The 12,194-nt window shown below is 47.2% G+C and overlaps 1 protein-coding gene and 1 long non-coding RNA gene across 3 annotated transcripts in view; one reads left to right on the top strand and one right to left on the bottom strand.

The window, feature by feature from the left end:
• LOC149853464 (uncharacterized) overlaps window positions 1-1,945 on the bottom strand; it is a 90,798-nt gene extending 88,853 nt beyond the window's left edge. Inside the window, exon 1 of the long non-coding RNA XR_016439205.1 lies at window positions 1,885-1,945. This is a non-coding gene — a long non-coding RNA (uncharacterized LOC149853464). The remainder of the gene's footprint in view (window positions 1-1,884) is intronic.
• SORL1 (sortilin related receptor 1) overlaps window positions 1-12,194 on the top strand; it is an 85,536-nt gene that overhangs the window by 6,758 nt on the left and 66,584 nt on the right. For both annotated transcript variants that reach the window (XM_090028005.1, XM_090028004.1), the window contains exons 2-4: window positions 7,899-8,015; window positions 9,835-9,960; window positions 11,758-11,919. In XM_090028005.1, the coding sequence (XP_089884131.1) occupies window positions 7,899-8,015; window positions 9,835-9,960; window positions 11,758-11,919 (405 nt within the window). The remainder of the gene's footprint in view (window positions 1-7,898; window positions 8,016-9,834; window positions 9,961-11,757; window positions 11,920-12,194) is intronic.

Genomic DNA, 12,194 nt, shown 5'->3' with positions numbered 1-12,194 from the left:
AGAATACAGCCTGGGGACTACATTAAAGCTGTCACTCCTCCTTAACTCATCTGCTGTGCCAGGATGTTAGGGAGTTCTTGGGTAGGCAAGGGGGCAAATGTAGTGCTTGTGCTGCACATGCGCACATGCAAAGTTATATATTAAAGGACAATTGGAGGATAGCATTGAAACAAAAAGAGGCCTCTTGCCTGGCAGTCTCACCCCTGGCCCCGTAGGCACCAGCACACATGGAAGTTGTACAGCTCCCAGACCAATAAAAGATCGTTATAACTAAGCCTTGCAAAACATTTAGTTGATTATTTTTCAGAGTTGGGGTTTTTTTGTTTTACGTAACAAGTCTATACAAGCCCATCTTACCCAATAGCATTTGTAATATCACACTTGTAATATAATTGGGAGAACATAGCCAGAGAGATGTTTGATGTTGTGGATTGGTTTGTAAAAAAAAAAAACACAGAAATCCCATCTGGTCACAACTTGAGATCTGGGTAGCGTCAAATGCTGTTGTCCTTGGGAAAATGAACACATTCAAATTTTAACAGTGTGGATTTATTTTTATCCCCTGGTACTGTTGCCAGCGATCACATTCAGTTTTTCAGGGTCCGTCTCCTCCCTCAAGTTACTGTATGAAAGGTCCACATGGATTAGGAAACAATGAAATTACTGTGCATGCGGTGTTGCCAGATGGACAAACTGAACAATAGAGAAAACTGGTTTCCCTTTGCATCCCAGATCTCCGTTATTACAAGGTAAAGATTTTCAGGTCAGCAATTTAAGGTCAGAGTGACTCTTCAGAATAAAGAAGGGAAAATAGTGACTGGATTCTTAAAGGGTAGGGAGAACATTCGTTTATACTTCACGTTTAAGATGTGCAACAAAGATGGGAAGCTATGAATACTTAAGAGGCACTTTTGGAAGCTGCTGCTACACAACAGAACTGGAACTGCACAGATGTGCTTGCCACTCGGATTTTATTCCCCCAAACAATAAAGGGCTCTTGGACTCATCCTGCAGCTGGAGTCTCTTGCAGCACTGGAGTCAGAAAGTTGAAGTGCTAATTTTTTAGCACATTTAGCCAAGTGAGCCCACTTAGAGTCACAAACAACTTTAATGACCTAAAAACACAGCTATGTTTGCTGCTCATTGGTTTGTGATGATCTTACCTTAGGTTCAATAACGCTACAAGGTACTTGCATAAAACATTCCCGGAGGGTAAAGGCAAAGCACAGCTAACAGCACTGGGTTTGCTAGCCTGCCTCAGTGTCGACTTCTAGGGGCCCTCTGTAGCGGCGAGAGTGCAGTCCCCTGTGGTCCAGGCGTTCAGACCCCTCTGCCAGGGTTACCCACAAGAGAACCAGTTTATAGCAGCAGCTTCCTCCAAGCTGGACCATGTCTGCAGCTCATTTTAAGTTCACCCTGCTTGAGCTAAATCTGTACAGAGCCTGCAAGGACACACTTGGCTTACACAGCAGCACTTCATTAACTAAACTAGATTAGACAAGGGCACACCTTTGGGGACCGTTTGGTGTGTGGACAGGGTCTTAGACAACTGAACAGCTCAAGGGTCATGTTTTCGGCATGAGATGTTTAGGACCAGTCTTTTTTTTTTTTTTTTCCAGGTACTGTTGAATATAGGGAGACATTGAATTCATGCAGACATTCCCCTCTCTGAAGGACCCTACAGGCCAAGCTAACTAGATCCAAATCTGATTTAATTTCGTGTCAATGAAAATGAGCATTCCTTTCTGGAGGAAGTTGAAGCAGTGACTAGACACCAGAGCTTGCTTTAGGATTTCCAAGAACATTATGTCTGGCGCACAGAGGAACTGAAGAGCCACCCAGCATCCATTCCCCCATTATCTGCAGTGCTGCATTTGCAATTACCTGCTGGTCTGTGAAACAGGCTCTTGTAGACATCTTGTCCTTCTCATTAAACAGGAGTCGCAGTTAAGGGAGGCCACTGTTAAAATAGGAACAGATACAAACGCTGAAGAAACCCAGCAGCAGAACACGGGCCTAACTACAAGTGGATTTCTGTGGTATAGGCTGTACTCATGCTGGTTTAAGGACATGGGCAGACAAGGTTATTAGTCGGTCTAATAAAACATGTCAGATTTGCCCAACAAACCTTGTCTGCCAGTGGATTTCTACCACATTTTAACAGGAGTTTTCCCTTCTAGACTCTGGTAGTTTCTACATTGGAAGGACAGATGAGCATTTCGTGCATATTTCATAGAAATAATCACTTGGCAAAGACCAGAAAACATCCCCATTAAGTGGAAGTTATGCTAATACTGGGTCCCTTAAGCATTATTCGCTGCCGTTGGCTGTCCTCCGGCTAAAGCAGTTCTCGTCGAAGGCTCTCCCAGTTAATAGGGCATATTGCCCTTTAGTGCATAAGCACTTGCTAATAAGAGTTGAAATGGCTTTTACTGGGGGAAACATCCCAGCACAGAGTAGCAAGTGATATCTGCAGGAATACCAAGATCCTTAGTTTGCTCAAATGCACTTTATACAAAGAAAATCAAAGCAGCAGTGTCAGCAGTCACCAGCTTGGGGCAGGATTAGGGCCAGCCCCTCCCAAGGGGAGCCTCAGCATCTAACAGGTAGCCCCCCCCAGAGCCTTTCAGTTCCCGGCAGAGCTGTTTTGCACTTATAAGGAGACCATACCACAACAGACCAGAATCAGAGCAGAGGGCTTTGAGTAATAAAGGCAGGAGCTGGGTGAACTCACCAGCCTTAACTAGATTGAGCAGATCACTCAGAGAGGGCTTAGGAACAAAAAGGGGCCAAAACCCCCCCAAGAGTCTGTTATAGTGCTTACCTTCCTACCCTCCAGAAAGGGCCCAGCATAACTTTCCTGTTCCACTTCTCAACACACACAAAAAATAAACCTTCCCCCAACCACTTCAAGCAGTGCTTTAGCCTTTAGTGTAGGCTTAGTCCAAACTGAGCTCGTTTGAGGTAATGAGATCACCTGGGACCTAACCAGTAACGAGGCTCAGCTGTTTTCCCCCAACCCAGACAGTTTCCTGGTGCTCAGAGTTTGCTTCTGCACCTAAAAAACATTCAGGATCCTCCCTGCAAAGTTTTCCCCTGAGGGATGTGGGTTCCTGGGCTGAACATAGCACCAGCATTCACAGACGGAGCGGTGGTTTGTGCTCCGCGTGCATGGCACGATGAGGTGCTGAGCCTCAGGGGGTCTCATCATACACCATTTCCCTCCAAGAGAAACACAAAATATTCCTTAAAAATATGACAGCTAGGAACAAAGCATCTTTGGGAGAGGGATGCCAGATCAGGCAAGTCCAGCATCTGACTTTAGGAAATATTCCCAAACTTTCCTCTTCAAAAGGGTCTCCTCGCTGAAGAAACACGCAGGATGGACACCCCCACAATCCCACCAAGGCTTCCCAAGCCGTCAAAAAAAAAGCAAGACATTAATAGATCGTAACCCTTTCCAGAAACAAGCAACTCAAACTCAGGAAGCTTTTGGCCCTGAATGGGAAAAGAGCCAGAGACAACATGAAATCTAATGGAAATGTTGTGGTTGCCAGTGATTTTGTGCGTCAGGCATCCAGATGCTGCAGCGATAGGCTATGGTATAAAATCCTAACACAGTGTTTTTTTATGTTTTCTGTTTATGGGTTTGATCCCCAGAATTTCCTGTAATGATTTGGTAGGGGATTCAGAGTAGACCGCTTCAGGGCATGGGGTGGGCATGTACATTTGGTCTTATGCAGTGGGGTACTGCTGTCTCTCAAATGTTCCCAGTTAAGTTGGTCTACTAAAAGATACAGCTATCGATAAAAGACACTGGACAAGCACCTAGCTGGGGTTGTCTGACCCCAGCGGTCTTTCCTGCCCAGGGCGGGGGGCTGGGCTTGACGATCTGCTGAGGTCCTGTCCGATCCTAACATCTATGAACCTATATCAGATTCACCCGAAGAACCTTGTCTGCCTATGTCCTTACACTAATGCGGCTATAACCTACACCCTCATTTCATGAAACAGCTGCTTTTTGGCTCCACGTTATCCAGGTTTCACACAGATGGGGTGCCCTTCCCTTTAGCTGATGAAAATGATTTCTGGCAAAAAATTTTCAGGCCGCTTGCAGAGCTCTTTGTGCCAAAGGCAGCAATCCTGCACTTCAGGTGTCCCGGAGAAATAGTTTTTTGGGTGTCCCTCACTTTGAGGTTTTTTTTCAAGCTGGGAGAGATGCTGACAAGACAGGCTAGGCCACATGTGTGTGGTGTAGTAACATCACCACAATTCACATGGTTGGCCAGTGGGGTTGTTCTTGGATTAAAGGCAGTAAATTTGAATTGCTATGGCAGGATTCGGTTTGGGATTACTTATAGCACTATACAAACATTCCCGCGTTTCACCCGGCATCCTTGCGAGGCAGGCATTCGTACCCTCCTTTCAGAGAGAGGGGAAACTGAGGCATGCAGGTGCTTTAGGGGTAGAGTCGAAGGGCCACATGGTGTGTCATGGGCAAGGCTGGGATCGGAGCTCCCCAGTTCCCAGCCATCCCAGCTCTTTTCATCATTAAGGCTATTGCTTGCTTTATTTGTAGCTGAGGCTGTTTACTGAGCTAAATCTCTGCAGCATTTTCTGCAAGTTGCTCTGGCTTGCTGGCCTGTCTCAGGGGGTTCCTCTTAATGACAGGCACTGACTCAGCCAGGGATTGCTGGGGAGCCGGTCACGTGGATCTCAGGGGCTGCTGCTTTCTGCCAAGCCCAGGGAAGGATTTCTCCCCCCATATGTTACATAAGTAGAGTTTTTTAAAATTTTCTTTCTTTTTCCCCCAGCAGAGCTGTCAAAGTAAGGGCATCGTTTTCAAAGGCTTATTTGCCTGTCACTGGAAGAGTCTTAAAAAGCCTTTAACTCAGGCAGTTGTCTGGTTGAGATCAGTGGAAATTTTCCTGTAGCAAAGCTCGAATGGAAGGATTGCACGTGCATTGCCAGCTCCCCAGGTCCCCTCCGACTGCGGGCCCGGTTCTGCTTTGTGCCACAAGTAGTGCCATGAGCTTCACCTGTGCAGAGCAAACGTAAAACCGCTCCTCCATCTGAACGGCACGTTGTGTACAAGATGGTTTAAAGAGGGAGAACTGAACCCTTTTGATGACTCTGAGGCCTTGTCCATGCACAGACTTGTGCTAGATTAATTAACATAGCTGTGTTGGGCTGCCATGTGGACACTCTTCAGTTTACAAATGTGTGTGTGTTTTCAGTGTAAACCTGCACGTGGGAAAGTTCGTGCGTGTGTGTGTCGGGGGAGGGGGTGGTGCATATGCAGTGAACTGCCGAGTCCTTTCTGTGTGGACATGCGTAGTTCTCAGTGCATGTGAAGTAGCTTGCTGCACTTTGAAGGAGACTTCAGCTTGGTGAAATATGTAGAAATACGAGTGGCTGGTTTGAACTATAATAGATTCAAGTCACACTAGTGCAAATTAACGTGATGACAAGACTTAAAGAGGAGAACTGGGCACTAGCGATTAGGTTGGCATTCAGGACTTCGGGGATCTGCAAGCTACGTGCTTGGTATGTGAGCCCTGGGCAAGCCACTTCTGTTTGGTCCTCAGTTTTCATACCTGCAGAATGGAGTTTTGGTTTCTGTCCTGCAGGCACACTTGGACTAACTTGCATGTGGGTAAGTTGGATAACAACAGCGAGGAAGACACAACAACGCGGACTTCAGGGTGTACAGCCACCATTGCTCCCTTGGGATGCTGCCCACAGCTTGCTAATGCACATTGAAGCCTGCTTTTCTTAGTACCTATACTGGCTGGATTTAAAACTAGCTTGGGTACAACCTCACTTCCCTGTGCCACACAGACCTACCCTTGCTCCATAACACGTGTATCCTCACGGGGAGCCTAGGTTATGTCAGTGCTGCGTCTCTGCTATAATCTAGGTAGTTTGGGAGCTGCTGGCAGTGCAAGTGCAGGTGCAGCAGCAAAGACCTGGGCACAAGCCAGCTACCTGGGTATTTACCCAAGTGGGTGGTTTCCAGCCCCTGCCCATGTCTGTGCCAAGCCAACTGCACTGCTCACAGAGGGACTGCAGTATAAATATGCCCTTTGTGCAGAGCAGCTCTTGCGTTTTTAATTCACAATACAGCCTATACTCCAAGGCTTCCTGCACAGGCTCCCCTTTAATGCCGCTGCCCTGCCCTGTGACAATGCTGTCAGAGGACTGCGTTTGTGCACAACAGGTTTATTTGTGGTTAAACATGTTTCCTTGGGCTGAAGGTTATGGGACCATCCTTAGCAACATGAAAGGCACTTCTTCTAAAACAAGGCTTCTGCTTTCACTTCTCTTCCCCCTTCGTATGAGATTTCAAAACTCTTTAGAGGGAGATTTGGTTTTCCCCTTCCCCTTCCTCTGAAAAGTCGATGGCACCAGTGGAAAATGGCAACCTTGTCCCTAGCACTTTAGAAACGTAACTTCCCCTAGATCTTAATAATATCCCCCCCGCCAAAAGCTTATCCACAATAGGGTTCACATGCACCTCTACCTTGTCTAAGGGCTCATTTCAACAAAGTAGGTGCCTGACTTTCAGCGGGTAAGTCATCCTATAGGCATACACTTAAATACTGTGCTGTATTAGTGCCTATGTATAGTAATGTAGCACCAGTACTGTGGTGCCTTTAATGACGTAGCTTTGCACCAATACTAAATGCACGGCCAGGAGCTGCCATAAGGTACCAGAAGCCGCCCCTCCAGGGGGTGGGAGCTGTTTTCTTCTGGTATCGGACTAGCGTTGGGAGCCATATGGCCAAAAGCTGCTCATCTGAAGCCAGGATTAAAACTACAGGAGGTCACTGCTCCAAGGGGCCTTTTAATTTAGACAAAAGGTTTGCGGTTCACCTCGAGAGCTTTCCTTTTGGTTGAATAGCAGCCTATTTGCTGTCAGTCGTTCCCCTTTCCGTTGGTATCAGGATCCCCTGGGGTTCAATCACCGGCGTCCAGCTGACATAATTGCAGAAGACCGGGTTTTGTTCATGTCCTCTGGGGAGAGGGAGAGCAGCGGAGCTGAGAGATAAAATTGCGTTGATGCAATCGGTCAGCATAGGTGCGTCTAGGTCAGGGGCAACGTGTAGCGCTTTTTGGTTGCAGACAAAGTGCCCTTTTTTCCTCCGCTCAGCTTCAGAACTTGTGGGGTATTTGCATTGTTTGCAGGGAAAAGTGAACGAGAAAATTAGCACTGATGAGAGGCAGCCCTGGGGACTGCAGAGCCATAGAACGGGTCCAGCACAGGCAGCACCGATTAAAACATCCCCTGCCTTGCTCCTTGAGGGTTTGGGCATTGGACTGGGTGACCCTTGAGGTCCCCTCCAACCATGATTCAGTGCATCTGTGCCTCCCCATGGAGCTGGGAACATCCTTATGTGGGCAAGAGGATAGTTATTTATTCAGGGCTGCTGTGAGCTGGGGTAAGAGCAGTAAAATCAGTGGAACAGGGGAGAAGGGGGCCTGTGCCTTGTGGCCTCTCTGCTTAGACTTCCCCACTAGGGAAGTCTTCAATGATGTGGCCCACAGGGAACAGGCTGGGTACCCTTTGCAGTGGCACCCAAGTAGCTATCCAGCTGTTACCACCCCAGGGCACTGAAATGCAGCAAGCGACCTGGAGAATAAGAGCAACATCTGACCGCCAGCCCCTCCAATTCTCTTGTGAGAGCAAAGCTTCCAGACCCCAGATGTTTCTGTGCTCTTCTCTTCTTTTTTGGTTTTGTTATGGGAAATAAATTGGTTCCTGCGACCGTTTTCCTCCACCTTTCTGCATCGATAGGGAAGAGGGAAATAAAATGACACTTAATGGGCGCTGCCCATCTGCTTCTGAGCGCGCTGCTCTGGTTCCCTGCTTTACATGCGTTTTCTGTGCATTGCAGGTTAGCCTGAATGACTCGCACAATCAGATGGTCGTGCACTGGGCAGGAGAAAAGAGCAACGTGATCGTGGCCTTGGCTAGAGACAGCTTGGCGATACCAAGTCTCCAGAACAGCGATGTAAGTATGCAGCTTCCCATTGTTACAGAGACAGCCTTGGAAATGGCGTTGTGTATGTAGTTGTTCTCCCGAAAGGTGACAGCCTGCCTTTCTGTTATATATTCGAGAGCCTGGCCTCTTGGTCTGAACTTCGGATAGAAACTACTTAGACTTCCTTCCCCACGGGCTCCAATCCAGTTAGGGCTGACTAAGGCCATTATCTTTCTGAAACAGATAAATTGAATCCTAGTTATCTCTGCACAGTGTTGCTTATAAATCTCCTTTATGAGGGGTCATTATCTTCTGCAGGATGAACTGGTTCCATAGATGTAACAGGAAGCTTTATTTGGAGAGTGTCTTTGCTGCCTCCGTCTTGCGGGAGGACGATCTGTCTCCCACTGACATACCGCAGTTCTGCTTCCAAAATCAGTGGATCTTTTCCAGACCTGCAAAGAGCTCGTGTCTCCGCGCTGGCTTCTGTTTGCAGATCCCTCTGTCTGTGTCTGAGACCTGTTGTCTCGTCCCCCTGACGGAATATCCTTCAGGGGAGTCCTGGTGGTCACGCCACACAGAAGAAAAGCTGGCAAGTTTGTGCAGAAACATGTGGCTCAATATGAGCCGACTGTGGTTTAAAGGATACTCATTCCTCCTATCCCCGTTCTGAAGGATGCAGATTGTGGCCTTCTTGTCCGCCGAGTGACAGTGTGAGTGGTAGCACTGTTTCCCCACCCGACTGGCCTACACCAGTGTATCTCCACATAAGGGGTTCATTCTTCCTGCCCCATTAGATCAGGGGTATTTCATGCTGAGCCTGCCAGCCAAAGGGGAGATGGCTGCAGCTGTTATCAGAAGGTGGAGACCGTAGCGAGACACTTTCCAGCGCACTTCACATCCATCCAACAGGAAGTTCAAGGAGGATCACTCTAGGTTGGGACCAGGTCAGACTTCATTCACACCGGGCAGCGGGTAACATTATACACAAAAATCAGCATTTACCAACTGCGGGGTTGGGGCCAGGCTGCTCAATGCCTTGCCCAGGCTTCGGTGCAGAGGGGTAGGACACCACTGCCAGCAGAGGAGTAGCGTCCACGCTCAGTTTGACAAAGCACATCCAGCTGCAAAGTGCCAGGCAAAGGTGAGGTATAGCTCCATTATCCTGAAGGACAAATACCGCATTTACTGTGATACATTCAACTGAACGATGAGTCCCCTGTCTAGAAGAAAAAGGTCTTTATCCTATTCCCAGTCTCCCAGATTTGCTATTCCTCATACCAGGACAAGGATAAGGAAATACTTTTAAGCATTCTGGGAGCAGGATTGCTTGTTGTTGGTGGTGTTTTGTCCTTATACAGTGCCTCGCCCGGGGACAGCCTGATCCAGTGCTCGGGTTCCTAGGCACTAAGGTAATAGTAATAATTATAATAATAATCCATGCCTTGGTTTTAACTGGAGAAAGGAAGAGTAGAGCTGCTTGCCTTTTCTTTTCTGTAGCAGTAGCTTGCTTAGAAAGAGAATTAGCTTTGCCTTTCTAGCATTTTGTCTGAGGCTTTATAGACTTGTCATTTTGTTCTCTGCCTCCTGTTAAAGCATCTCTTAGTCTTTCCGTTAGCATGGCGTCACCCTGTCTTCTGCCTCTGGTTTTCAACATCGTTACGGCCTGCGTAAGGAAGTGTGGCCTCAGCTCCTCCTGCATCCCATGTTTTATAGCCTCTTCTGTGTGTATTTTTTTCCAGGGTTGTATAAAATGTTATGAAACCCATAAACAAGAGAGAGGCCGGGAGACTGCCAGGTTGGAAACGAAACCTTTGTGCTCATAATCCCGGGATTCTTTCCCTTGCAGGTTTACGTGTCTTACGACTATGGGAAGACATTTAAAAAAATATCAGAGAAATTCAGCTTTGGTGCAGGGAACACCAGCAAGGTGGCGATTGCTCAGTTCTACCACAGCCCCGCTGACAACAAAAGGGTAAGGAGTGAACACGTTTAAGTCTATATACCTGGCTTATTCTGCATGCAAAAAAATACAGGGCTTTCATTATCATGGTTCAGCTGAGGTGGTACAACCCCTCGCAGCCTGCATGCAATTCGACTGGTATAGCAGTGTCTATACTAGGATGGTTATTCTTGTCCTTAAGGGGATCGGTGTGTAAAGACCCCGTGATAGTAGCTTAACTATGTCCGTGCTAGGTTGTACTGATAAAACCGTGTAAAAACATCGCTCCACCATCCAGCATGGTTACACAGGCACAGAAGCTGGGTGTAAACCAGACATAAATAAAATCTACCCCGGCTCCTGTTAAGCCCCTTAAGCACTCCCCCTGCCAGCCCTGCTGCCCGTAGTCAGTCTTGTCAGTTTGTGTAGAATAGTCCCCTCATTTTATCTCTTTTCTGGCCTCTGTCCATCCTGTGAGCTGGAAAGGGGAACCTTCCCTATGTGTCTGGAAAGCACTCTATGGATAATAAATAAGAATAAATGTCTGTCTGTCTTATCATAATGCTCTTTATTATTTAAAAAAAAGGATTGCTCAGCGTTGCAAAAAACTTCTTGAAGCTTTACAGCAAAAGAAGACATTTGTCTCTTGGGGGTTATAAATTACTTGTGATTAAGAAAACTGGTGAAAAAGGTTTCCAGGAAAAATGCACAGGCAATTATTTTTCGTTTCTCCTGCAGGAGAGCATACAATGCCTGGATGTCTTGGGTATTATGTGCCTTTGGCAGGGGTTTTAAGTGCAAGTAAAGGGGCAAGTATGAGAAGAGCCAGGGCAGACAGGTAACAGGTCCTTCTGTCAGGTTTAGATTCTCCGACTAGTAGAGCATCCAAGATCACGGAGCTTAAATGCATCCGTGGGAGGGAAAGTTGCCATCCTGGTATTTCTAAGATCAGTGTGAACCCATTTACATTCAAACTCCTCTTTGGGGCTCCGAGCATTGAAATGGATTCCTAGTTAGCTGTCAGCAGCAAAAGCTTTGGATGGGGGAAGCCGTACTGACTGTCTCGTCCTTGCCACTACGTGAACTCCCCTCTGAAGAAAACCTGTATTAAGGTGGGAAGTTGCCCTGTTAGGTTAGTGCATGCTCTGCGGGTCCCAGCAACTCCGAACCGAGTTTGCACGTTGGAAAATGTGCCTGTTTCGAATTCCAGCTTTGGAAACGTACCTTGAGATCAGTAAGGCAGGTTGGACTCTTTTCAGCTCATGCAGCGTCACGTTAACACAGCTGGACTCAAACACGGGAGCGGGGTACTGGAGAATCACAACCAGAATCCTTAAGTCCTGCCTTCTGTTGTATCTGCCCTCAGCGTGGTTGCATGGATATTGAGTGAGGGTAGAAGGTGGCCATGCGTTTGAAACCTAATTAAGAGACCTGCTGGGAGACAGGATAGACTCAGCTGTCTCCTAAAGTTTCAGCTTCGCCATGGTTATAGGTTTAAATGGTTCTGTCTTTCTGTCCCTCTCACAGAACGGGGCTGCCAGTAGCATATTGCATGCTTGTCCTCTGGTTAGATCCTGAGATATTGCTTTTTTTTTTTTTTTACTCTGGGAGTGCCTTTAGGGCAAGTTATTCATATTGCAAATCACAGACGGCATAGCACCCTTGCAAATGGGGGAGAAGGCTGGTTTTTCTGCATGTGCTGATTTTGTCTTCCGGTCTCCATTGCCAGTGTCTTTCTCCTTCTGTCTCAGCACATCAGGTTCTGCTCGTCATTATGATTGTCTGACCATGGTTTTGTGTTTTGCTCCCTTTTCCCCTTCCCCTCTCCAGTACATCTTTGTGGATGTCTTCATCCAGTACCTCTGGATCACGACTGATTTCTGCAACAGTATTCAGGGCTTCTCTATTCCCTTCAGAGCAGCAGATCTTCTCTTGCACAGCAGGAACCCTAACCTGGTTTTGGGCTTTGATAGATCTCATCCTAACAAACAGGTGAGATGCTGTAGCCAGATGGGTGTGCCAAGCCATACCGCTTCTGTGGTCTTACTGAGTGCCTAAAATGTTACGTACTTGTTTGACTGCTCGCTGTGAGATGTGCTCAGTACCCATTGCACTGTATCTACTTCCTTCGTCTACAGCTATCAAGAAAGGTTTGATTCAAACTGGCTACCTGCACCATCCTTCCCTGCAGGCAGGCACGCATCCATCATTTTTCTCGTGATTTTTGTGGCATTGAAGGTCTATGGTTACTCTGGTATTAACAATAA

The sequence above is a fragment of the Crocodylus siamensis genome, chromosome 14 (genome assembly GCF_052110815.1).
Source record: "Crocodylus siamensis isolate JL-2025a chromosome 14, ASM5211081v1, whole genome shotgun sequence".
Lineage (NCBI taxonomy): Eukaryota > Metazoa > Chordata > Crocodylia > Crocodylidae > Crocodylus > Crocodylus siamensis.
Note: the sequence above shows the minus strand (reverse complement) of the source record. Positions and strands in the feature narration are given on the sequence as shown.